At 53.4% G+C, this 24,106-nt stretch overlaps 3 protein-coding genes across 12 annotated transcripts in view; 1 reads left to right on the forward strand and 2 right to left on the reverse strand.

Moving 5' to 3' along the window:
- Positions 1-2,891, forward strand: part of PRKCSH (PRKCSH beta subunit of glucosidase II) — a 15,708-nt gene extending 12,817 nt beyond the window's left edge. For 4 of the 8 annotated variants that reach the window (XR_008622093.2, XR_008622094.2, XR_010110834.1 and 1 more), the window contains exons 13-18: positions 167-236; positions 485-574; positions 859-933; positions 1,021-1,120; positions 1,211-1,630; positions 2,565-2,891. Coding sequence is in view for 4 of the 8 variants with exons in the window: in XM_034945381.3 (XP_034801272.1) it covers positions 167-236; positions 485-574; positions 859-933; positions 1,021-1,120; positions 1,211-1,357 (482 nt within the window). In the remaining 4 variants the exon portion in view is untranslated. The remainder of the gene's footprint in view (positions 1-166; positions 237-484; positions 575-858; positions 934-1,020; positions 1,121-1,210; positions 1,631-2,564) is intronic. The other 4 variants (XM_034945381.3, XM_034945380.3, XM_034945379.3 and 1 more) reach the window with 1 other exon arrangement.
- Positions 2,892-3,247: 356 nt separating this feature from the next.
- LOC134729603 (basic proline-rich protein-like) lies at positions 3,248-5,489 on the reverse strand. Its single transcript, XM_063599903.1, has one exon. It carries the CDS (start codon positions 5,487-5,489, stop codon positions 4,785-4,787), a length of 705 nt encoding a protein of 234 aa, XP_063455973.1. The 3' UTR covers positions 3,248-4,784.
- ELAVL3 (ELAV like RNA binding protein 3) overlaps positions 3,248-24,106 on the reverse strand; it is a 29,763-nt gene continuing 8,904 nt past the window's right edge. Inside the window, exons 2-7 of one of the 3 annotated variants that reach the window (XM_003830499.7) lie at positions 18,533-18,752; positions 18,097-18,200; positions 10,390-10,543; positions 9,993-10,218; positions 9,043-9,081; positions 3,248-6,789 (exon numbers count right to left, since the gene is read on the reverse strand). In XM_003830499.7, the coding sequence (XP_003830547.3) occupies positions 6,459-6,789; positions 9,043-9,081; positions 9,993-10,218; positions 10,390-10,543; positions 18,097-18,200; positions 18,533-18,752 (1,074 nt within the window). In that variant the 3' untranslated portion in view covers positions 3,248-6,458. Of the gene's footprint in view, positions 6,811-9,042; positions 9,082-9,992; positions 10,219-10,389; positions 10,544-18,096; positions 18,201-18,532; positions 18,753-24,106 lie in introns of all 3 variants that reach the window. The other 2 variants (XM_034945383.4, XM_034945384.4) reach the window with 2 other exon arrangements.

Here is a 24,106-nt window from a genome sequence, read left to right on the forward strand (position 1 = left end):
AGTCGTGGCTGCTCTATAGCTGGTGAGGCCCTCAAGGCTGTCGGGGTGAAGTCCTTGGCCAGAGCAAAATGAGGGTATGGGAGCACACAGCCACATCCATGGAACCCTGTTCCCCATCCTCCTGGATGGGGTTGAGGACATCTCTGACCTCCAACCCCTCTCCCAGCTGCCCAGGAGGCCCGCAACAAGTTCGAGGAGGCTGAGCGGTCGCTGAAGGACATGGAGGAGTCCATCAGGTAGCGGGGGCTGAGGAGCGGGGACACCTGTCCCACAGCGCCTGCTCCTTGGCTCCCAGGGGAGCTGGTGATGGGGAATCACTGAGGCAACCACAGGCTGGGCCTGGTCCCTGCAGGGAGGGTCCCTGGGAGGTGGCAGGGAGGACAGCCTGGGCACCATTGCTCAGCCAGACCCTCCTGTGTCTGTCGTCCTGGGTCAGGCACTGGCGTCCCCAGCTGCCCCTTAACCGCTCCGCCTCCCCTTCCAGGAACCTGGAGCAAGAGATTTCTTTTGACTTTGGCCCCAACGGGGAGTTTGCTTACCTGTACAGCCAGTGCTACGAGCTCACCACCAACGAGTGCGTCCCAGGAGTGCAGGGGCCCCCACTGGCAGGGTGGGAGGCGGGTGGCCCCGGAAGTGGCACCGGCAGTTTCTTGATGGTTGGGGAACCATCTGCGGGTGGGGCCCGAGAGTGCTGCCTTCCATATTGAGGGGGAGCAGAAGCCAGGGGCCAGGCTTAGGGTTGGTCATTGGAGTTGGAGGTGCCCTGTGTGTGGGGACTGGAGGAGGCGGTGGGGGGTGGCTGTGGGAGGAGGCTGGAATCCCCGCGTCCCCCAACCCACATGTCCCGGTCCTCCACAGATACGTCTACCGCCTCTGCCCCTTCAAGCTTGTCTCGCAGAAACCCAAACTCGGGGGCTCTCCCACCAGCCTCGGGTGAGTGGCTTGGGCTGGCCCCTTCCCTCTGCCTCCTCCTGGTGCCCCGACACCGGCCCAGCCCTCAGCACCCTGTGTCTCTCACAGCACCTGGGGCTCATGGGTTGGCCCCGACCACGACAAGTTCAGTGCCATGAAGTATGAGCAAGGCACGGGCTGCTGGCAGGGCCCCAACCGCTCCACCACCGTGAGTGCCTGCAAGGCAGGGGAGCTGGGGCGGGGAGACCCAGGCCTGGCCCAGCCGAACCCTCTCGAGCACCTGTCTGCCCATCCCCAGGTGCGCCTCCTGTGCGGGAAAGAGACCATGGTGACCAGCACCACAGAGCCCAGTCGCTGCGAGTACCTCATGGAGCTGATGACACCAGCCGCCTGCCCGGAGCCACCGCCTGAAGCACCCACCGAAGACGACCATGACGAGCTCTAGCTGGATGGGCGCAGAGGTGGGCGGGGAGGTGGAGTCTCGTCGGCCTGCCCCAGCAAGGGGAGGCGGCGGGCCCTGAGGAAGATGGACCCACATGGCCACTCTATCAACCTGTGTCCCCATGTTCCCTGCTTTTTTGTTTTGTTTTTTTGAGGTGGAGTCTCACTCTTTGGCCCAGGCTGGAGTGCAGTGATGCGACCTCAGCTGACTGCAACCTCTACCTCCCGGGTTCAAACAATTCTCTTGTCTCAGCCTCCCAAGTAGCTGGGATTACAGGTGTGCACCACCATGCCTGGCTAATTTTTAGTAGAGATGGGGTTTCACCATGTTGGCCTGGATGGTCTCGAACTCCTGACCTCAGATGATCCACCTGCCTTGGCCTCCCAAAGTGCTGGGATTACAGGCATGAGCCACCACACCCGGCCATCTCCTGCCTTTTTTTTTTTTGAATGGAGTTTCACTCTTGTTGCCGAGGCTGGAATGTGGAATGCAATGGCGCGATCTCGGCTCACTGCAACCTCCACCTCCTGGGTGCAAGCAATTCTCCTGCCTCAGCCTCCTGAGTAATTGGGACTACAGGCGCCGCCACCATGCCTGGCTAATTTTTTTGTGTTTTTAGTAGAGATGGGGTTTCACTGTGTTAACCAGGTTGGTCTCCATCTCCTGACCTCGTGATCCACCCTCCTCAGCCTCCCAAAGTGCTGGGATTACAGGCGTGAGCTACCATGTCTGGCCATCCCCTGCTTTTTAAAAAAAGATTTTTTTACTTTTGAAAATAAATAGGCCAGGCGTCGTGGCTCACATCTGTAATCCCAGCACTTTGGGAGGCTGAGGTGGGCGGATCACTTGAGGTCAGGAGGTTGAGACCAGCCTGACCAACATGGTAAAACCCCATCTCTACTAAAAATACAAAAAAATTAGCTGGGTGTGGTGGTAGGTGCCTGTAGTTCCAGCTGCTCAAGAGGCTGAAGCACAAGAATCACTTGAACCCAGGAGGTAGAGGTTGGAGTGAGCCAAGATCATGCTACTGCACTCTCCAGCCTGGGCTACAGAGTGAGACTCTCAAAAAAAAAAAAGAGAAAATAGACAAGGTCTCCAGGCTGGTCAACTCCTGGCCTCAAATGATCCTCCCAAGCAGCTGGGACTACAGGCAAACATCACCATGTCCAGCTGTCCCCAGCTTTCTAATCTGGTCTTTCTCTTGCCCCAGAACCTCAAGAAGGCATGAAGCCAGCCCCTGCAGTGCCGTCCACCCGCCCCTCTGTCTGGGCCTGCCTGTGGCTCTGTTGCCCTCCTCTGTGGCGGCAGGACCTTTGTGGGGCTTCGTGCCCTGCTCTGGGGCCCAGGCGGGGCTGGTCCACATTCCCAGGCCCCAACAGCCTCCAAAGATGGGTAAAGGAGCTTGCCCTCCCTGGGCCCCCCACCTTGGTGACTCGCCCCACCACCCCCAGCCCTGTCCCTGCCACCCCTCCTAGTGGGGACTAGTGAATAACTTGACCTGTGACCTCAGTACAATAAATGTGATCCCCCACCCAAACTTGTCTGTGTCTGCCTCGCTTTGCTGGGGTGTGGACCGGGGTGTGGGCAGGGGTTGAGCGCAGGGGACGCAGCTTTCTGCAGATCCCACCCAGGCCTCCCCCACCATCTGGGGATCACTCCTGAAGATACCAGATGGATGGACCCTGGACCATTTCTGTCTTGAGCATCCATCTGGGCCTGTGTCCCACCTTCCCTGGGTCTCATTTGTGCTCTGTGGAGGCCAAGGGTTCCCTCCCGGGCCGAAGCCCCTGCTGCAGACAGACCCAGGCCCAGAGAAGGACGGGGGCCTGGGCGCCACTACACAGGCTGCTCCTGCGTGCTCCCCGCGCAACGGTGCAGAGATCACCCAAGGCCTTAAGATTCTGAACTTTTATTTTCTGGCATGAAAAGTACAAATAATTAAACAATTCCATGTAAAAGTCTGTTACCGCGGCCAGGCCTGTGATCCCGGTAATAAATAGTCTAAACGCAACGCGAAGTGTTCTTGTTGGGTTTTTTTTTTTTTTTTGTCTTTTGTTTTGTCTTTTTTTTTTTTTTTTTTTTTTACAGTTTTTTATCACCTCCAACATGGACTCTGTCGTGATTTGAAACCTTCCGAATAAATAACAGGATGAAGGGAGGGGTGGAGGGGCTGAGCCCCCTCCCCCCTGGCCTGGCCCCTGCCCCCCAGGGACGTGGAAGCCCCAAGTCTCCCTCGCCTGGGAGCCCCGGCCTGGCCCCCTGCGGGGAGGGGCTGGCCTCCAGGGAGGGGGCCTGGCTGGGCTGAGTTTTGTGTTTTAGAAAAAGAAGTCCCCTCCCAGTCTTGGGGGTGGCAGGGGCCTAGGCCTCGGTGGGGGGGGGGGTGTGGGGAGGTGCCCCCTCTCTGGAGCCTGGCCCCCCCCAGGGTGGGGGACAAACCCAGCCCTTATTGCTCGGACGCCCTGCTGCAAGCTTCCCACGCGGACGTGCGTGTTCCCGAATGCAGAGGGCGGAGGGGAGAGAGCCCCAAGAGACAGCAGGGGAGAGGGGTCCCTGCCCTGCTGCAGGGGAGAGGAGAGAGGGCAGGGAGGACTTAAAACCACGAGAATAAATAGGTTCGTGTATCAAGAACAAGCTAGGGATTTCACCAGCTAAATAGGACTGAAAAAATTCTCAAGACAAGAGCAAAAAGAATCCCATTGATGACCTGGACGTCGCTGGCCGTGGGGACTGCCCCGCAGAGCACACGCCCCCGCGTGCCACTCGGCTACCATTACTGTTATTAATAATTATTATTACTTTAATGATTCCACTTCCCCTTTTATAAATAAATTAGGCATAACCATGTCTCGGCAAAACTTAAAGAAACAAAGAGAACATTGTCGTTCCTTTAACTTGCAAACCGGATGAAGTAACAGAAATATACACGGATGTCCTTACAGGGCAACGAGGAGAATAAATAGTTAACATAGCAATAAGTTAAAACTACAAGAAGCTAAATTCAGCAAAAAAGTACAAGAAAGTTAACTGGTGCCAGTTTATGTCTTTTTTTTTTTCCTTTTTTTTTTTTAAATCTCTTCTGTGTGTTTTCTTTTTTTGTTGCTTTTTTTCCTCTTCTGTTTGTGTTTTTTTGTCGCTTTTTTGATTTTTTTTCTTTTTTGTTCCTTGCAGCAGAAGCTCCACAGACGTTTAATAACAACACCGGGAGGGGTGGGGGAGAGAGAGCTGGACAGTCAGATGGGGGCGCCATAGCCAGACACCAAACGTGGGGACACCGGGGGGGGGGAAGGCAACTTAACTATAGCTAAAGTCGGGGTTTTGCAATTCTCAGTTCCGATGGGGCCGCTGAGTGGGGTGGGGAGCGGTGCGAGGGCTCCCAGGGGCTCCGGCCTGTGGCTTCTGTTGGAATTTTTTTTTTTTTAAAGAAAGAAAACTAGGGCGATGCAATGTCCAGACAGAAGCCGGGGGCCGGGGCTCGAGATCGGGGGCTGTGTCCACTGCAATCTGGAAAGACGAAAAACCCAACAAACCGAAAGGGGATAGGTAGGTGACAAGTGGACGGGAAAGGAGTGTGGGGCTGGGCCTTTGGGCCCATCCACCCCACCCTGGGCCTGGCGGGGAGTGCCGGGGTCTTGCTGCCGGGGAGGCCCAGTCCTGGTGGGGGAGGCTCAGGGCTGGGCCTCTCCCTCAGCTGCGTGGGCCAAGGCCTCGGCCCAGGGGGAGGTTGAGCCCCGGGGACAGGGGTGTCCTTTGGCCTCAAGTGTTGTGTGTGGGGGGGCTGCCTCCAGCCCACCGTGACGCCAAGGTGGAACGAGGTATCGTGTGTCTCAATGCATGTGCGCTGCGTGTGCACGCCTGTGTTCGTGGGCGCCAAGGAGACCGCTGGGGGTCCAGGAGAGATCTCTGCAGAGAACCTGGGGGCCAGGGCGAGGGGGCCGAGAGGGTGAGGGAGCGTCTGGGGCGGGGTCTGGGGTGGGACCTCCTGCCTGGGCCTGTGGGATGCTATGGGCATATGTCTGCGTGTTCCTGGGTGGTGTTTGTGTTTCTCCGTGACCTGGTGTCCAAATTTGATGTCCAAATATCTATCGCTACATTCACGTGTGCACGTGGACAGGTGGATGGATTCGTGTGCCCACATCTGTGGTCTGTGTCCACATGGACGTAGCCCCAGCTTCTGTCTCTTTCTGTCTGTCCCTGTCCACGTGTCTGAGTTTGGCCAACCAGTCCCTTAACGTGTCTGGGGCATGTCGCTGTGTCCGTCTGCGTCTGTCCGTGTGTCCCCGTGGTGTGACTGTCTGCGTGGTTGTTTCTCTGTGTGGCCCCGTGGGCTGCCAGCCCCTAAGCCCTGCTCCCTGGGCCCCCCCCACCCCCGCCCCAGTTGGTAAACATAACCTGCCAAAATATTTTCTTTTTTTTTTTTTTGTCTTTTTTTGTGTTTTTTTTTTTCAAGTTCAAGAATCCCCAGTAAAAATTCTCCACGAGGTCTTTTTCCCTTTTTACAAAAATAGAGTTTTTCTTCCCCTCCCACCCCCCCCTTTTTTTTTCATTTTGTTTCTGCTTCCAGCCCCACTGCCTGCTCCCCCGCATTCCACCAGGGGGCACTGGGCCGGGGGTGCCCACACCCCTCCTCACGGTTCGCTTTTTTGGGGATTTTTAAACCTGTTCCTCCTACCCCAGGCCCCACCTAGGTGCTGGGGAGGCCTGGGCAAGGGGGTCTGGGAGGGCACCCCCTGGAGCCCCCCAAGCCATCCCATCGGGGGTGGTCGAGGGTGGGGGTGGGGGCACATCTCTGCATTCTTTTTAGCCGAAAAAAGAAACAAAAACCTTCACCATGAACCAAACCAAGACGAGAGAGTGAACAGCCCAGCCTGGGGTGGGGGCAGGAGGATGGGGCGGGGGATCCCCGGGCACCCCCCCAATTCCCTGCAGACCCTCCCACCCCAGAGTGCTCACCCTGTGGCTTCCGCAGGGACGTGGGGCCCTCGCGTCGTCCGTGGGGCTGCCTGTGCTGTCTCTCTTGGGCCCCTTCTCTCTCTCTCTCTCTCTCTCTTTCTCTCTCTCTCTCTCTGCTGCCCGGGGAGGGGGTGGGAGGGCAGGCGGGGTGGGCTCACGCCTTGTGCTGTTTGCTGGTCTTGAAGGAGACCTGCAGCACGCGCTCGCCCAGGCGATAGCCGTTCAGGCTGGCGATGGCCATGGCCGCCTCGTCATAGTTGGTCATGGTCACGAAGCCGAAACCCTTGCACTTGTTGGTGGTGAAATCACGGATGACCTTGACGTTGGTGACTGCCCCAAAAGGCCCGAACAGCTGCCACAGCACGCTCTCGTCTGCCTCCGGTGACAGGTTGTACACGAAGATGCACCAGCCGGCGCCCGCCGCGCCCCCCGACAGGCCCACGCCCGCCAGGCCGCTCATACCATCGATGGCGATCGGCGAGAACCTGGCGATGAGCGACAGGGGACTACTTTGGGGGTCACGCGGGCTCTGCCCTGACCCCCCGCATGCTTCTGACCCCGTTGTGACCCTTCACACCTTTATGACCCCTGACTGTGCCATGACCTTGGAATGGTGTGACCCCTGCAATGCAATTTTTTTTTTTAGAGACACGGTGTCGCTCTGTCACCCAGGCTGGAGTGCAGTGGTGCAATCATGGCTCACTGCAGCTTTGACCTCCTGGGCTCAAGCAAGCCTCCCGCCTCAGCCTCCTGAGCAGCTGGGACTGTAGGCAGGCACCCTCACACCCAGCTAATTTTTTTTATGATTTGTGGTGACACAGTCTCACTATGTTGCTTAGGCTGGTCTCGAACTCTCAGGCTCAAGCAATCCTCCTGCCTTGGCTTCCCAAGTAGCTGGGACTACAGGTGCACCACTATGCCCCACTAATTTTTTTTTTTTTTCTGAGACGGAGTCTTGCTCTGTTGCCCAGGCTGGAGTGCAGTGGGATGATCCCAGCTCACTGCAACCTCTGCCTCCTAGGTTCAAGCGATTGTCCTGCCTCAGCCTCCCGAGTAGCACCTGCCACCACGCCCAGCTAATTTTGTATTTTTAATAGAGATGGGGTTTCTCCATGTTGATCAGGCTGGTCTCGAACTCCCGACCTCAGGTGATCCGCCCGCTTCGACCTCCCAAAGTGCTGGGATTACAGGCATGAGCCACCGCACCCAGCCATGCCCCGCTAATTTTTAAAATTTTTTGTAGAGGTGGGGTCTCGCTGCGTTAGCCAGGCTGGTCTCGAACTCCTGGGCTCAAGCAATCCTACCGCCTTGGAGTTCCAAAGTGCTGAGATTACAGGTGTGAGCCACTGCACCCGGCTTTCCTTTTCAAATCATATATTTATTATCATCAACTTCATCTTCCCTGCAAGAGTTTGTTCCAGCCCCTGAACAACACCTAGTAAGCACTTGGGAGGTGTCTGTTGAATGAATTAATGAAAGGACAGAATTGGCTCCACTCACATTCCTCACTGGCAATCCCGCCCTTGGATTAAACCCCTCAGCTGGGAAGGGAGGAACCAAGGGCCTGAACCATTCAATCCTGACCACGAGGAACAAACGACTCGCTCCTTCTGGCCCTCTTTGCACAGGCTTTTCCCACTGCTAGGAACTCCCTTTCCACTCTGCCTTTGTGTGGATGTTGCCTCAGATGGGACTGGGGGGTCTCTGCTGCTGGGTCTCCGTCACCCCTTCTTTTTTTTTTTTTTCTTTTTGAGACGGAATCTCACTCTGTCGCCCAGGCTGGAGTGCAGTGGCACGATCTCAGCTCACTGCAACCTCCGCCTCCTGGGTTCAAGCAGTTCTCTGCCTCAGCCTCCCGAGTAGCTGGGATTACAGGCGCCTGCCACCATGCCCAGCTAAATTTTTGTATTTTTAGTAGAGATGGGGTTTCACCATCTTGGCCAGGCTGGTCTTGAACTCCTGACCTCGTGATCCGCCTGCCTCGGCTTCCCAAAGTGCTGGGATTACAGGCGTGAGCCACCACGCCCGGCCTCTGTTACCCCTTCTACTTCACAGCCTTCATCACCATTCATTTCTCTGTCTCCTCCCCCACTAGACTCAGACTGAGATCTTCTTTTACATTTTTTAATTATTATTATTTTTTTGAGATGGAGTTTCGCTCTTGTTGCCCAGGCTGGAGTGCAGTGGCACGATTTCAGCTCACTGCAACCTCCTCCTTCCATGTTCAAGCGATTCTCCTGCTTCAGCCTCCTGAGTAGCTGGGATTACAGGCATGAGACACCGCGCCCAGCCACATTTTTTAATTTTTGGAGATAAGGTCTCGCTCTGTCACCCAGGCTGGGGTGCAGTGGCACCATCATAGTTCACTGCAGCCTCCCACTCCTGGGCTCAAGCGATCCTCCCGCCTCAGCCTCCTGAGTAGCCTGAACTACAGGCATGCACCACCGTATCAGGCTAATCCTTAAAAAAAAATTGTAGAGAAGGATCTCACTGTGTTGCCCAGGCTGATCTTGAAACTCCTGGCCTCAAGTGCTCCTTGCCCCTCAGCCTCCCGAAACACTGGGAGCACAGGCGAGAACCACCACGTCTGGCTTTGATGTCACATCTCTCAATGGCCATGCTACTCCAAGACCCAGGCAAACAAGGCTAAGCCTGCAGCCCTGGGGGTGAGCTGGGGAGGGGTGCATCAGGGGCATGGATGGTGAGGGGTGGGGACAGTGGGGCGGGGTCACTGTTACCTCTTGACGCCGTAGGCCATGTTGAGCAAATTGTCCAGCCTGTGGAGGCAGAGGTGGTGGTCAGAGGTGGCTTCCAGTCACGCCCCCCTGCTGTGACACCGTCGGCCTGCCCTCCCCACCCCCACCCAACAGGCCTGCAGCAGAGCCCTGCCCCCGCCTGCCTGCTCCCCGCCCGCCCAGCTAGACACTGCCTGGCACGGAACCGTGGTCACTCAGGCACCGCCTCTCGCCTGCCCCACCGCTGTCCAGCCTGCACTGGCCTCCTCATCCATCCTCCCCCTCCTGGCTGGCGGGTCCCCTCTGGGCCCAGGCGCTGGGATCCCTGGGGAAAGATAACTCCTAACAAAGGCAACAGTAACTACCACAGCCAACATTCTCGCAGCACTTGAGGGGGTGGGTAACTTGCCCCGGCCACCCGGGGGCCCACAAGGGGCTTCCATTGTCTCCCCTTGGAGTGGCTAGAGCTTGGACTCCAGGTCCTGGGTTTGAGTCTCTGCTCTGTTTGGGCCAGGCAAACCCCAACACCTCTCTGTGCCTCAGGGTCCCCGTCCATAAAACAGGGACAACACAAGCTCTGTTCTCATCGGGTTGCAGAAGAATAAGGGTGTCTAGCACACAGCAAAGACTCATGAAATACTTGGTGTTATTACAGATGGGAAACTGAGGCACAGAGCTACAGCCACGTGCCCAAAAGAGAAAGGGGCCACCAGAGCTGGAACCCAGATGACGCCAAAATCTTTTAACACCAAGAATGCCAATCGTCGTGGCCAGCACACATTGAGGGCCTGCTGTATATGAGTGGCTGGCCTTGGCACCTGACAGATAGGCTCCTTGGCTCCCATGTGTGCGCACCCTCCCGGCATCCCTCCCTTCGGCAGGAATGGGGTTCAGGGAGGGTTGCAAGCTTGGGGGCACCCGGCCTGGGGCCATCTGGGTGGCAGGGGGCTCACCGGAAACGCTGTGTCTGATGGTGTAGGGGGCCTGCGTAGCGCCGGGCGGATGACTGGTAGAGGTGGGTGAGCAGCGCCTGCCCCGTCTTCTGACTTGGGTTGTTCGCGAACTTGACTGTGATGGGCTCAGCTGCGCCCAGCGGCTTCTGCCCATTCAGTCCTTTGATAGCCTCTTCGGCCTCAATCCTCTTGTCAAAGCGGATGAATCCCACACCCCGAGAGACACCTGCCAGGGGGCGGGGATGTCCATCACGACGACCCTGTCCCCTCCTGTGTAACCCCACTTCTCCCTTCCCTGCTTCATGCCCTGGCATCTTGGTCGGTTTCCCCACGTTGGTCCCACCTGACTGCCTTTGCCCAGCGCCCCCGCCAGGTGCACCCTCCCTGACTGCCTGACCTGTGACCTGGTCCACCAGGATGCGGGACGTGATGATGCGGCCGTACTGGGAGAAGAGCTGCTCCATCTCTTTCTGGCTCATGGTCTTGGGGAGCCCGCTGACGTACAGGTTAGCATCCCGGATGGACGCTGAACTGGGTCTGGCATAGGACACCTGGGTGAGGGGGTCAGATGGACAGGGGTGAGGCAGAGACCCATTTCACAGATGGAGAGAGTGAGGCCATGTCTAAACCATCACAGAGTTAGCAGAAGTGACCCATCCGTCACTCAATAAGTATCTCTAGAGTTGTCACTGTGGGGTGGGGCTGAGTCAGATATGGGAGAGGGGACATGGCAGTGGCTGTAACAACTTGGACTGCCTGTATAGAGTGATGGGGACCTGCCACCTAGGGAGGACATGTCTCCCTGGGGTGACATGTGACCCCAAAGGGATCCTTGAATAGCCGGCTCACATCACTATCACATGCTTGACAGTCCATCAACAAACACTGACCTTTTTTTTTTTTTTTAAAGACAGGATCTCACTTTTTTACCCAGGCTGGAATGCAATGGTGTGATCTCAGCTCACTACAGCCTCGACCTCTTGGGCTCAAGCAATCCTACCGCCTAAGCCCCGCAAGTAGCTGAGACTACAGGTGCCCACCACCACGCCTGGCCAGCATTTTTTTTTTCTTTTTTTTTTTTTTTGAGATGGAGTGTTGCTCTGTCGCCAGGCTGGAGTGCAATGGCGACATCTCGGCTCATTGCAACCTCTGCTTACCGGGTTCAAGCAATTCTCCTGCCTCAGCCTCCTGACTAGCTGGGATTACAGGCGTGCCACCACCACGCCTAGCTAATTTTTTTTTATTTTTTTGTATTTTTAGTAGAGACGGGGTTTCACCATGTTGGCCAGGATGGTCTTGACCTCTTGACCTTGTGATCCGCTCATCTCGGCCTCCCAAAGTGCTGGGATTACAGGCGCGAGCCACCGCGCCTTGCCTAATTTTTATAATTTTAGCAGAGACAGGGTTTCATCATGTTGGTCAGGCTGGTCTCGAGCTCCTGATCTCATGATCCGCCCGCCTCCGCCTCCCAAAGTGCTGGGATTACAGGTGTGACCCACCTCCCCTGGCCTCAGCTAATCTTTAAATTTTTTTTTTTTTTGTAGAAACAGGATCTCACTGTGTTACCTAGGCTGGTATTGAACTTCTGGCCTCAAGCAATTCTCCCATCTCGGCCTCCCAAAATGCTGGGATTATAGGTGTGAGCCACCATGCCTGGCCTATTTTTATTTTATTGAAAGACGGAGTCTTGCTGTGTTGCCCAGGCTAAATGCAGTTATTATTCACAGGTGCAATCATACTGCACTGCAGCCTCCAACTCCTGGACTCAAGCCATCCTCCCACCTCAGCCTCCCAAGTAGCTGGGACTACAGGCATGCACCACCACACCCAGCCACTCTTCCCACTCCTATAGAGAGTGGACCTAAGACACTGGCCCCTTCTCTTCCCAGCTACACTGGGCCCCCCAGGGACACTCAGGTCTTTAGTCATCAGCTCCCAAATGTCCCCAATCTGCACCCCTGGTGGCAACTGCATCCAGGTGCCCCACATGGGGGTGTCAAGGGCACTTCATACACAGCACGGGTGCCTCCTGCTCCCGCCCGCCTCCAATCTGCCCCAACTCACTAATGGCAACTCTGTCCTCCTAAGTGCTCATGTCCCCAGGTTCAGGTTGTTCTCGACACCTGTTCTTCACATGCACATCCAACCCACTGTAAATCCTGTAGGCTCTACCTTCCTCCTTATCCAGAATCCACACACTTCACCCCACTGCCACTGTCCCACCCTGGCCCAGCCTTCACTACTGATCACCTGAACCAGTGTAGCAGCCTCCACCCTGGCCCCCCTGCTCCCATCCCCCACTGTCTGTCCCCCCTACAGCAGCCAGAGGGCGCCTGTGAACACCTGAGCCAGGTCGCATCCCCCCTCTGCTCAGAACCCTCTATGGCTCCCACCTTCCTCAGCAGAAAAGCCAAAGTCCTTTCCTTGGACCGCAAAACCCTGCACATTCTTCCCCATGACATCCTTGCCCTCATCTCCCCCTACTTTCTGCCCCAATTACTGTGTTCCAGCGACTTGAACTTCCCCCATTTTTCCCAAACACACCAGGCATGTCTCAGCCTCAGGGCCCTGGCATTGCCTGTTCTCTCTGCCTGGAATGCTCTTCCTCCTCTTCTTTCTTCGGGTATCAGTTGAAACATCCTCCCTGTCCTCTCTCATCTAAATTTGTCCTCCCCCCACCACCCCTATTACTCTTTCTCAAAGCACTTCTCCTAACTAGGAATTAGACACATTTTACACTGTTATCTGAATCACATTATTAATTATAGTCCAACCCAACAACCAAACTCTCTGCAGGGGTTTAAAAAAATGGTGGGTCAGGTGCAGTGGCTCATGGCTGTAATCCCAGTGCTCTGGAAGTTCAAGGCAGGAGGATCAAGGGAGCCCAGGAGTTTGAGACCAGCCTGGACAATATAGCAAGACTCACCCCCGTCCTCCACCGCCACAACCTCTACAAAAAAAAAAAAAAAAATTAGCTGGGTGTGGTGGCGCACACCTGTGGTCCCAGCTACTCGGGAGACTGAGGCTGGAGGATCACTTGAACCCAGGAGTTAAAGGCTGCAGTGAGCTATGATCACACCACTGCACTCCAGCCTGGGCTACAGAGCAAGACCCTGTCTCTAAAAAAAAAAAGAGAAAAAGATGGACATATATATTTATTTCCCAGAAACGGTGGTGACTGGTGAGTATTGTAAAATGGGGGACAGAAAAGTCTATTTACAAAGCAGGGAATATTGTGTGACCTTGTTTCATTGTGTCTTTATCAATGTCCTGGAAGCATGGTAGGGAAGTCCACCTCTCAAATGCTCAGTGGGTGACCTGTCACCAGGGACTGGGGAAGAGGCTGGGGCGTGGTCATCAGCAATTCTCCCCCTTATGTCTGCCGTATCTATTTTTCCTCCCTCCCTCCCTCCCTCCCTTCCTTCCTTCCTTCATTCCTTCCTTCTTTCCTTCCACTCTCCCTCCCTCCCTCTTTCCTCCCTCCCTCCTTCCCTTCCTTCCTTTCCTCTTTCTTTTTCTTGTTAAGTGAGGTTTTTGTTTGTGGGTTTGTTTTGAGATGGGGTCTTGCTGTGTTGCCCAGGCTGGAGTACAGTGATGCAATCATGGTTCACCACAGCCTTGACCCCCCGGGCTCCAGCAATCCTCCCACCCTCGGCCTCCCAAAGTGCTGGGACTACAGGTGTGAGCCTTTGTGCCCAGCCTCTATTTTCTGTTTCTTCTAATTAACCTCTTGATAGATAGGGGTCATTGTCTTCTGGCTTTTGTTTGGGACAGTGAGTTGAGACAGTGAGTTGTGAGAGTGTATGCCTCCATTAGAAATAACTAATTAAAGCTGGGCGCGGTGGCTCACGCCTGTAATCCCAGCATTTTGCGAGGCTGAGGCAGGCGGATCACAAGGTCAGGAGATCAAGACCATCCTAGCTAACATGGTGAAACCCCATCTCTACTAAAAATATAAAAAATAAGCCAGGCGTGGTGGCGGGTGCCTGTAGTCCCAGCTACTCGGGAGACTGAGGCAGGAGAATGGCGTAAACCCAGGAGGCGGAGCTTGCAGTGAGCCGAGATCGCGCCACTGCCTTCCAGCCTGGGCAACAGAGCAAGACTCCGTCTCAAAAAAAAAAAAAAAAAAAAAGAAATAACTAGTTTAAAAATGAACAAAATAGATAAAGCAGTTTGAGAGTGAATGGGGGGCAGGGTCTGATTAATATAATTTTGTGCACCTGGGGTTCTCCAGAAAAAAAAATCACATCAGCCATTGTCATGTCCATAATAATGATTTTTAAAATCACAGCCAGGCCAGGCACGGTGGCTCACGCCTGTAATCCCAGCACTTTGGGAGGCCGAGGCGGGCAGATCACTTGAGGTCAGGAGTTGGAGACCACCCTGGCCAACACGGTGAAACCCCATCTCTACTAAAAATGCAAAAATTAGCCGGGCGTGGTGGCGGGCGCCTGTAATCCCAGCTACTCAGGAGGCTGAGGCAGGAGAATCACTTGAACCTGAGAGGCGGAATTGCAGTGAGCCGAGAGCGCTCCACTGTAATCCGGCCTGGGTAATAGAGCAAGATTCCATCTCAGAAAAATAAATAAATAAATTAAGAAATAAATCATGTCCATGCTGGGCGCGGTGGCTCACGCCTGTAATCCCAGCACTTTGGGAGGCTTGAGGGGGGTGGATGATCTGAGGTTGGGAGTTCGAGACCAGCCTGACCAACATGCTGAAACCCCGTCTCTACTAAAAAAAAATACAAAGATTAGCCGTGCATGGTGGCTGGCGCCTGTAGTCCCAGCTACACGGGAGGCTGAGGCAGGAGAATTGCTTGAACCTGGGAGGCAGAGGTTGCAGTGAGCCGAGATCGCGCTACTGCATTCCAGCCTGGGTGACAGAGTGAGACTCTGTCTCAAAAAAAAAAAAAAAAAAAAAGAAAGAAAGAAATCATGTCAATGTATTTGACAGTTTTCTCTTCTTTTTTTCTCTCCCATGGGGCTAGGAGCTGTGAGGGTACTTGCTGATGAATCAGATTTGGGTTGAGGGATTAGATTTGGGGGTAAGATCCTGGGTGGATATTGGAGGTCCAACACCGTCTGAGACACAGAGGAGGTTTTCACAGGCCTTTTCCATCCCTCCATGACATGGGTTTCCCAAGGGCAAGGATGGACCAAACTCCACCCATACCCCACCCTGGGATGGGGCCTGGCCCGCGGCAGGCAGCTGGAGATATTTTGGGCAGCTGCCATAGCGCCCAGTCCTGACTGACCGCGCAACACCGTCACACAGGCAAAAACACCCAGGGACAGACAGAAGGCCATGCAGTGCCACCCCGCTGCACAGCCTCAGAGATGAAACCAGCCAGAGGGTGACACAGGCCACTGTCACATTCTCAGCAACGTTCAGGAGGGAGTCTCAGAGAATTACAGTGAAGGTCGTAGAACCACATACCCATCACAGTGCAGCACAAACACACGATATCACACTCAATCCCTCAGAGCAGGGCACAGGTAGACACACCCACACAACATCGCGGTGACACACAAACATCCTGCCAGAGCCAGACGCATCCCTGAGGCCCCACCAGGTCACAGCCGGAGTCACAGTGTCACATGCACCTGTCAAATAATAAGCACCTCATCCTGGGCCGGGTGCGGTGGCTCACACTTGTAATCCCAGCACTTTGGGAGGCTGAGGTGGATGGATCACGAGGTCAGGAGTTCAAGACCATCCTGACCAACATGGGGAAACCCCGTCTTTACTAAAAATACAAAATTAGCCAGGTGTGGTGGCGGGTGCCTGTAATCCCAGCTACTCGGGAGGCTGAGGCAGGAGAATCGCTTGAGCCTGGGAGGCGGAGGTTGCAGTGGGCCGAGATCGCGCCATTGCAATCCAGCCTGGGCAAGAGAGGGAGACTCTGTCTCAAAAAAAACCCCAAAAAACCAAAAAACCAAAAAAAAAAACAAAAACACCTTATCCTACAGACACATAGGGATATACCCGAAGTCTTAAATACACAGATCCACTTGACAGCAGCCTCTCTCTCCCTCCCTCTCTCTCTCTCTCTCTATTTTTTTTTTAGACAGGGTCTTGCTCTGTTGCTGAGGCTGGAGTGCAGTGGTGAAACATGACTCACTGTAGCCTCGGCCGCCTCAGCTTAAGTGATCCTCCCCACTCAGCCTCCCAAGTAGTTGGGACTACAGGTGCAAGATGCCACGCCCAGCTAATTTAAATTTTTTTTTTTTTAGGAACAGGGTTTTGTCATGTTGCCCAGGTTGGTCTCAAACTCTTGGGCTCAAGTGATCCTCCTGCCTCGGCCTCCCAAAGTGCTGGGATTATAGGCGTGGGCCACTGTGCCTGGCCACAGCCACTCGCACAGACACTGTGTCCCACAACCATTGTGTCACAGCCAGAGCCACAGTGAGTCACGGGACACCTGGATCATTAACACTGTATCTCACAACTCAAGATGACACACACACACACCACACACACATACACACACACATACACCACACACACCAAACACACACCACACACACCACACATACCCATACATGACACACACACCACACACACATACACACATCACACACCCCACACACACATACACCACACACATCACACACACACCACACACACATACACCACACACACCACACACATACACACCACACACACACCACACACACATCACACACACACCACACACACATACACCACACACACATCACACACACACCACACACACATACACCACACACACCACACACACACCAGACACACACATACACAACACACACACCACACACACATACACACATACACACACCACACACACCACACACACACCACACATATACACACACCACACACACACAACCAGACACACATACACACACACCACACACCACACACACGTACACACATACACATACACCACACACACAAACACCACATACACACCACACACACACATACACACATCCCACACACCCCACACAGACACACACCACACACACACATACACATACACCACACACATACACACCACACACATACACATACACACCACACACATACACATACACACCACACACATACACATACCACACACACATACACGTAATACACCTACACGCCACACACATACACACACACCACACACATACACACCGCACACCACACACATACACACTGCACACATACACCACACACATACACACACACACACCACACACACATACACACACACCACACACATACACACATGCACACACACCGCACACACATGCATACACACACATGCATACACATATACATACACACATACACACACACATACATGCTGCATCTCAATGTCACTGGGGTCTGGGGTCCTCATGCCCTGGGGCTTCTGGGTCTCGTTGGCCATGAAGGGACCCATTGGGTCACAACTTCACTCCCCCACCCCAATCCCCAACCCCCCACATCAGGAAAGGGAAGAGATTCCTGCACCTCTGTTCCCATGTTGAACTGGGGGCCAGATGGGCCACCCCCCGACCCTGGCTTCCTCCAGGGTCCGGGAGCAGATTTGCAGGGCGGAGCCCAAACACCCCCCGGCGAACCCAGAGAGGGGGGTTTCCATGACGACTCCCCCCCAGGGAACCTGGGCTTGTAGGGTCCCAGCTGCAGCTGCTGAGAAGGGAGGTCCTGGGGGAGGGGCGTTCACAAAGATGGGGGAGGGGCCGCCCCAATCCTGCCCTCCCAGACCCTAATTAGGCTCCAGATGGCAGATGGGCCCCCACCCCCATTTCCATGACAAAAGCAGGGAGGGGACTGCTCACAGGACCCTGGTCACTCTGCCTTACAGGGCCTGGCTGACTCCCTGAGCCTCCAGAGATCGTGGAGCCAGTACTGTCCCCATTGACAGGTGAGGAAACTGAGGTTTAGAGAGGGAAAGCCATTGCCCCCACCCCAGCTAGGAAGTCTTGGAGGGGAGATTTGAGCCCCTCTGGGGATGAGTCCTGAAAGGCAGTGGACATGGATGCGTGGGGGCGGGTAGGTGGCAGTAGGGGGTTGGGGACAGTCAGTTGGGGTGGGCGGTCATGGGGGGATTGGAGAAGGAGGCACCAACCTTGATGGTCTTCGTCTGTAATTTGAGGCCGTTGAGGGTGTTGATGGCTTTGTCTGCATCATTGGGGTCAGAATAGTTCACAAACCCGTAGCCAAGGCTCTGCCCTGTGGGCAGAACCAGAATGATGACCTTCCCACCCAGCCTTGACACCTGCCAGTGTCCCACCTCAGGCCTGAGAGACTGTCCCCTCCCCACCAAGTTCCCACCTTCCTGTTTCCAGATGACACCTTCGATGCTAGAGTCCCACCTGCCTCCATCGCTCCTGAGACCTTCACCTAGGGGGTACACCCATCTCCCCATCAGACCTCACATCCCTAGACCACCTCCTGCCTCGATTACCCCCGAGACACCTCAGCAAGGGTCCCACCTGCCCCCATCACCTCTGTATTTCTGAGGCTACCACCTCTGTTCCCCCCCGCAACTCCAGCAGCCACACCTGTGATCTTGTCCCGAACCAACTTGCAGGACTCGATGTCGCCAATGCTGCCAAAGAGACTCTTGAACTCATCCTGGGTCATGTTCTGGGGCAGGTAGTTGACGATGAGGTTGGTCTTGCTGTCGTCAGTGGCTCCATTTGTACCAAGGAGTGGCCCGTTGGGCAGGGCCGGGCCGGCCGGGCCCCCCCCCACCTGAGACTCCATGGCCCCCAGTATCTGCTGGAGATAACAGGTCGCATCCGCTCACCGCCCAGTCCCCACACCAGGGGCCTGGGCAATGAGTGCCTTGGTGGTGATGAATTAGCCATGTCTTATAGGGGCTTCGTCATGGGGAGGGGTCACTTTATTATTCTAATGATGGGAATAATGATGGGATTCCATATATTGGAATAAGCATTGGGTGGAAACAAAGCACCTGATGTTTTTACTGCAAGAAATCCCTTATATGACTACTATATACGCAAACAGAGGCCTAAAATCAACCTGTGCATTTACAAAATAATAAACGCTTTCACACCGGAAACGCTTTCACGTCGGGCGCAGTGGCTCATGCCCCTAATCTCAGCACTTTGGGAAGCTGAGGTGGGCGGATCACCTGAGGTCGGGAGTTCGAGACCAGCCAGACCAACATGGAGAAACTCCATCTCTACTAAAAATACAAAATTAGCCGGGCGTGGTGGCACATGCCTGTAATCCCAGCTACTCGGGAGGCTGAGGCAGGAGAATCGCTTGAACCCGGGAAGCGGAGGTTGTGGTGAGCCGAGATTGCGCCATTGCACTCCAGCCTGGGCAACAGGAGTGAAATTCCATCTCAAAAATAAAATAAAATAAATGCTTTCACTCTCAGAAAAGTAAATCTAACACTTAGTAGCTTTCTTTGTTTTTGTTGTTGTTGTTTGTTAGTTGGTTGCTCTGTCACCCAGACTGGAGTGCAGTGGTGCGATCTCGGCTTGCTGCAACCTCCGCCTCTTGGGTTCAAGCGATTCTCCTGCCTCAGCCTCCAGAGTAGCTGGGATTACAGGTGCATGCCACTATACACAGCTAATTTTTATATTTTTAGTAGAGATGGGGTTTCTGCACGTTGGCCAGGCTGGTCTCAAACTCCTGACCTCAGGTGATCCACCCACCTCCGCCTCCCAATGTGCTGGGATTACAGGCGTGAACCACCGCGTCTGGCCCCATTTTTAGTAGCTTTTATTTTAGAAAAAGGGTCTCGCTCTGTCACCCAGGCTGGAGTGCAGTGGTGCCATTAAGTCTGACTGCATCCTTGACCTTCCAGGCTCAAGCAATCCTCCCACCTCAGCCTCCCAAGTAGCTGGAACAATAGGCGCGTGCCACCATGTCCGGTTAATTTTAAAATTATTTGTAGAGATGGGGTCTCACTATGTGGCCCAGGCCGGTCTCAAACTCTTGGGCTCCAGTGATCCTCCCACTTTGGCCTCCCAAAGTGCTGGGATTACAGGTGTGAGCTACTATGCCTGGCCCTTTTAGTAGCTTTGAAGCCTCATAAGCCCTTCCCTAAACATATTTATTTGCCTCCTCCCACCAAAGGTAATTCCTATCCCAAATGTGCTAATTATGTCTTTTGCTTCATGCATAAGTTTCTTACTAGTCATTTACCTGCCTTCATCTCCCCTTGCCACCCCCAGTTTTCCCACTGAGCTATTTTGTTCTTTTGCTTTTATTGTATAACATAAAACACCTTCAAATAATGACAATTTTATTTTTTCATCTTCAGTCTATACCTGTTATCTATTTTTCTTGTCATTTCAGGGGCTACAGTGTGATAGTGGCTTCTTTATTCCTGATTTTTTTTTTTTTTTTAAGACAGAGTCTCCCTGTGTCACCCAGGCTGGGGTGCAATGGCACGATCTTGGCTCACTGCCACCTCTGCCTCCCAGGTTCAAGCAATTCTCCTGCCTCAGCCTTCCAAGTAGCTGAGACTACAGATTTCCACCACCACGCCCGGCAAATTTTTTTGTGTGTTTTTAGTAGAGACGGGGTTTCACTATGTTGGCCAGGCTGGCCAGGCTGGTCTTGAAATGCTGACCTTGTGATCTGCCCGCCTCAGCCTGCCAAAGTGCTGGGATTACAGGCATGAGCCACCACGCCCGGCCCTTTATTCCTGCTGTTAAGGGAGGTGCTTTAAACATTTTGCAGCCAAACATGATCTTTGCTATGGGTTTTTTTCTAGATGGCCTTTATCGGGTTAAGAACATTTTCTTTTATTCCTAGATCCTAAGACTTTTTTTAAAAAGGATGTTGAATTTTATTGACTTTTTTTTACATCAATTGAAACCATTTTTTAGCTTTAATTAATTAATTTTTGAGACAAGGTCTCGCTCTGTCACCCAGGCTGAAGTGCAGTAGGGCAATCTTGGTTCACTGCAACCTCTGCCTTCCAGGCTGCAGCAATCCTCCCACGTCAGCCTCCCCAGTACTTGGGGCTATAGGTATGCGCCTCCAAGCCTGGCTACTTTTTTTTTCTTTGTATTTTTAGTAGAGATGGGGTTTTGGCATATTGCCCAGGCTGGTCTCGAACTCCTGGGCTCAAGCAATCCTCCTGCTTTGGCCTCCCATAGTGTTGGGATTACAGGCGTGAGCCACCGCACACAGCCCATTTTTTAGCTTTAATACATTAATGTCATGAATTACGTTAATTGATTTTCTTTTTTTTGCGGGGGAGGGGGGACGGAGTGTCGCTCTTGTTGCCCAGGCTGGAGTGCAATGGCGCGATCTCGGCTCCCCCCAAACTCCGCCTCTCAGGTTCAAGCGATTCTCCTGCCTTAGCCTCCCGAGTAGCTGGAAGTATAGGCATGTGCCACCACGCCCGGCTAATTTTGTATTTTTAGTAGAGGCGGGGTTTCTCCATGTTGGTCACGCTGGTCTCGAACCCTTGACCTCAGGTGATCCACCCGCCTCAGCCTCCCAAAGTGCTGGGATTACAGGCGTGAGCCACCGTGCCCAGCCGTTAATTGATTTTCTAATATTAAACCAATCTTGATGGGATAAACCAAACTTGGTCATGCATATTGCAGTTTTGTTTATATACATTGCTTGATTTAATTTGCTGAATTTTTTGGTGGTTTAGCATTTTTTTACATATATGTTGAGGAGGACATGCTGTTTATTTAATTCACACAAAGACTCTAAAATGGTAGAAGTTGGCTGGGTACAGTGACTTAACGCCTGTAATTCCGGCACTTTGGGAGGCCAAGGTGGACAGATTGCTTGAGCTCAAGAGCTCGAGACCAGCCTGGGCAACATGGCGAAACCCTGTCTCTACTAAAAATTTAAAAACTAGCTGAATGTGATGTTGTGTGCCTGTAGCAAAGATACTTGGGAGGCTGAGGTGGGAGGATCACCTGAGGTCGGGAGGTCAAGGATGCAGTAAACCGTAATCACACCACTGCACTCCTGCCTGGGCGACAGAGTGAGACCCTGTCTCAAAAATAAATAAATAAAGCTGGGGGCAGTGGCTCAAGCCTGTAATCCCAGCAGTTTGGGAGGCTGAGGCGGGAGGATCACTGGAGGTCAGGAGTTCAAGACTAGCCTGGCCAATATGGTGAAACCCCGTCTCTACTAAAAATACAACAATTAGCCAGGTATGGTGGCACACGCCTGTAATCCAAGCTACTCGGGAGGCTGAGGCACAAGAATTGCTTGAACCCGGGAAGTGGAGGCTGCAGTGAGCTGAGCTCGTGCCATTGCACTCCAGGCTGGGTGACAGAGCGAGACTCCATCTAAAAATAATAGTAATAAAATAAATAAATAAGGCCGGGCATGATGGCTCACGCCCATAATCCTAGCACTTTGGGAGGCCAAGGCAGGCAGATCACCTGGGGTCGGGAGTTCGAGACCAGCCCAACCAACATGGAGAAACCCCGTCGCTACTAGAAATACAAAAAAAAAAAAAAAAAATTAGCGGGGCGTGGTGGCGCATGTCTGTAATCCCAGCTACTCAAGAGGCTGAGGCAGGAGAATCGCTTGAACCTGGGAGGCGGAGGTTGCAGTAGCTGAGATCCCACCATTGCATTCCAGCCTGGGCAACAACAGCGAAACTCCATCTCAAAATAAAATAAAATAAAATAATTAATTGTTAAATGGTATAAGTTAATTTTGCTATGATAGATGGAGAATCTGAGGCTTAAAGATGTTAAGGAACGTGCTGAAGTCACATAGGCTATCTGCTGTGGCACTGGAAATGAAATGCAGACCCTCCGAATGTGAAGACCACTCTACAATTTTCTTTTCTTTTTTTAGAGACAGGATCTTGCTCTGTTACCCAGGCTGGAGTGCAGTGTTGTGATTGTAGTTCACTGCAGCCTCAAACTCCTGGGTTCAAGCATTCTTCCTGCCTTAGTCTCCCAAGTAGCTAGGACTACAGGTGGGCGCCACCATGCCTGGCTAATTTTTAAAAATTTTTTTGGGCTAGACGCAGTGGCTCATGCCTGTAATCCCAGCACTTTGGGAGGCCAAGGTGGGCGGATCACGAGGTCAGAGTTTGAGACCAGCCTGGCCAATATGGTCAAATCCCGTCTCTACTAAAAATACAAAAATTAGCCGGGCATGGTGGTGTGCGCCTGTAATCTCAGTTACTCAGGAGGCTGAGGCAGGAGAAACACTTGAACCAGGGAGGTGGAAGTTGCAGTGAGCTGAGATTACATCATTGCATTCCAGCCTGAGCAACAGAGTGAGACTCCATCTCGAAAAAAAAATTTTTTTTTTTTTGAGCCAGGCGCAGTGGCTCATGCCTGTAATCCCAGCACTTTGGGAGGCCGAGGTGGGTGGATCATGAGTTCAGGAGTTCGAGACCAGCCTGACCCACATGGTGAAACCCCATCTGTACTAAAAATACAAAAATTAGTGGGGCGTGGTGGCGCACGCCTGTAATCCCAGCTACTCAGGAGGCTGAGGCAGGAGAATTCCTTGAACCTGGGAGGCGGAGTTTGCAGTGAGCTGAGATCGCGCCATTGCACTCCAGCCTGGACGACAGAGAGAGACTCTGTCTCAAAAAAAAAAAAATTTTTTTTTTTTTTGTAGAGATGGGGTGTCACTATGTTGCCCAGGCTGGTCTCAAACTCACAGCCTCCAGCAATCCTCATGCCTCAGCCTCCCAAAGTGTTGGGATTACAGGCATGAGCCACTGAACCTGGCCCAATTTTCTTACTGTAACAGTCAACCAGGCTGGTACTGGCTCTGACAACTCACTATGTGTCTTTGGATATGCCTGCTAGGGCCTCTGTTTCACTTTGCTGAAAATTCAGAACAATTGGCAAGGGCTATATGAAGGGCTATGTAGAGGAGAATTTTAAAGCCACTTCAGAAATCAGCAGGAAACAGTGCTGGGATTTGACTGACCTTATCTGTCAGGGACATAAGAAGGTCAAGTAGCCAGCATTTCCTTTCATCTTCTTCAGTGGCACAGTTGGCACATAGGTTTACCCTCACTTGAAAACCTGAACTGGGCCAGGCATGGTGGGTCACGGCTGTAATCCCAGCCAGCACTTTGGGAGGCTGAGGCGGGTGGATCATCTGAGGTCAGGAGTTTGAGACCAGCCTGGCTAACATAG

Source organism: Pan paniscus, chromosome 20 (assembly GCF_029289425.2).
Source record: "Pan paniscus chromosome 20, NHGRI_mPanPan1-v2.0_pri, whole genome shotgun sequence".
NCBI classification, from domain to species: Eukaryota; Metazoa; Chordata; class Mammalia; order Primates; family Hominidae; genus Pan; species Pan paniscus.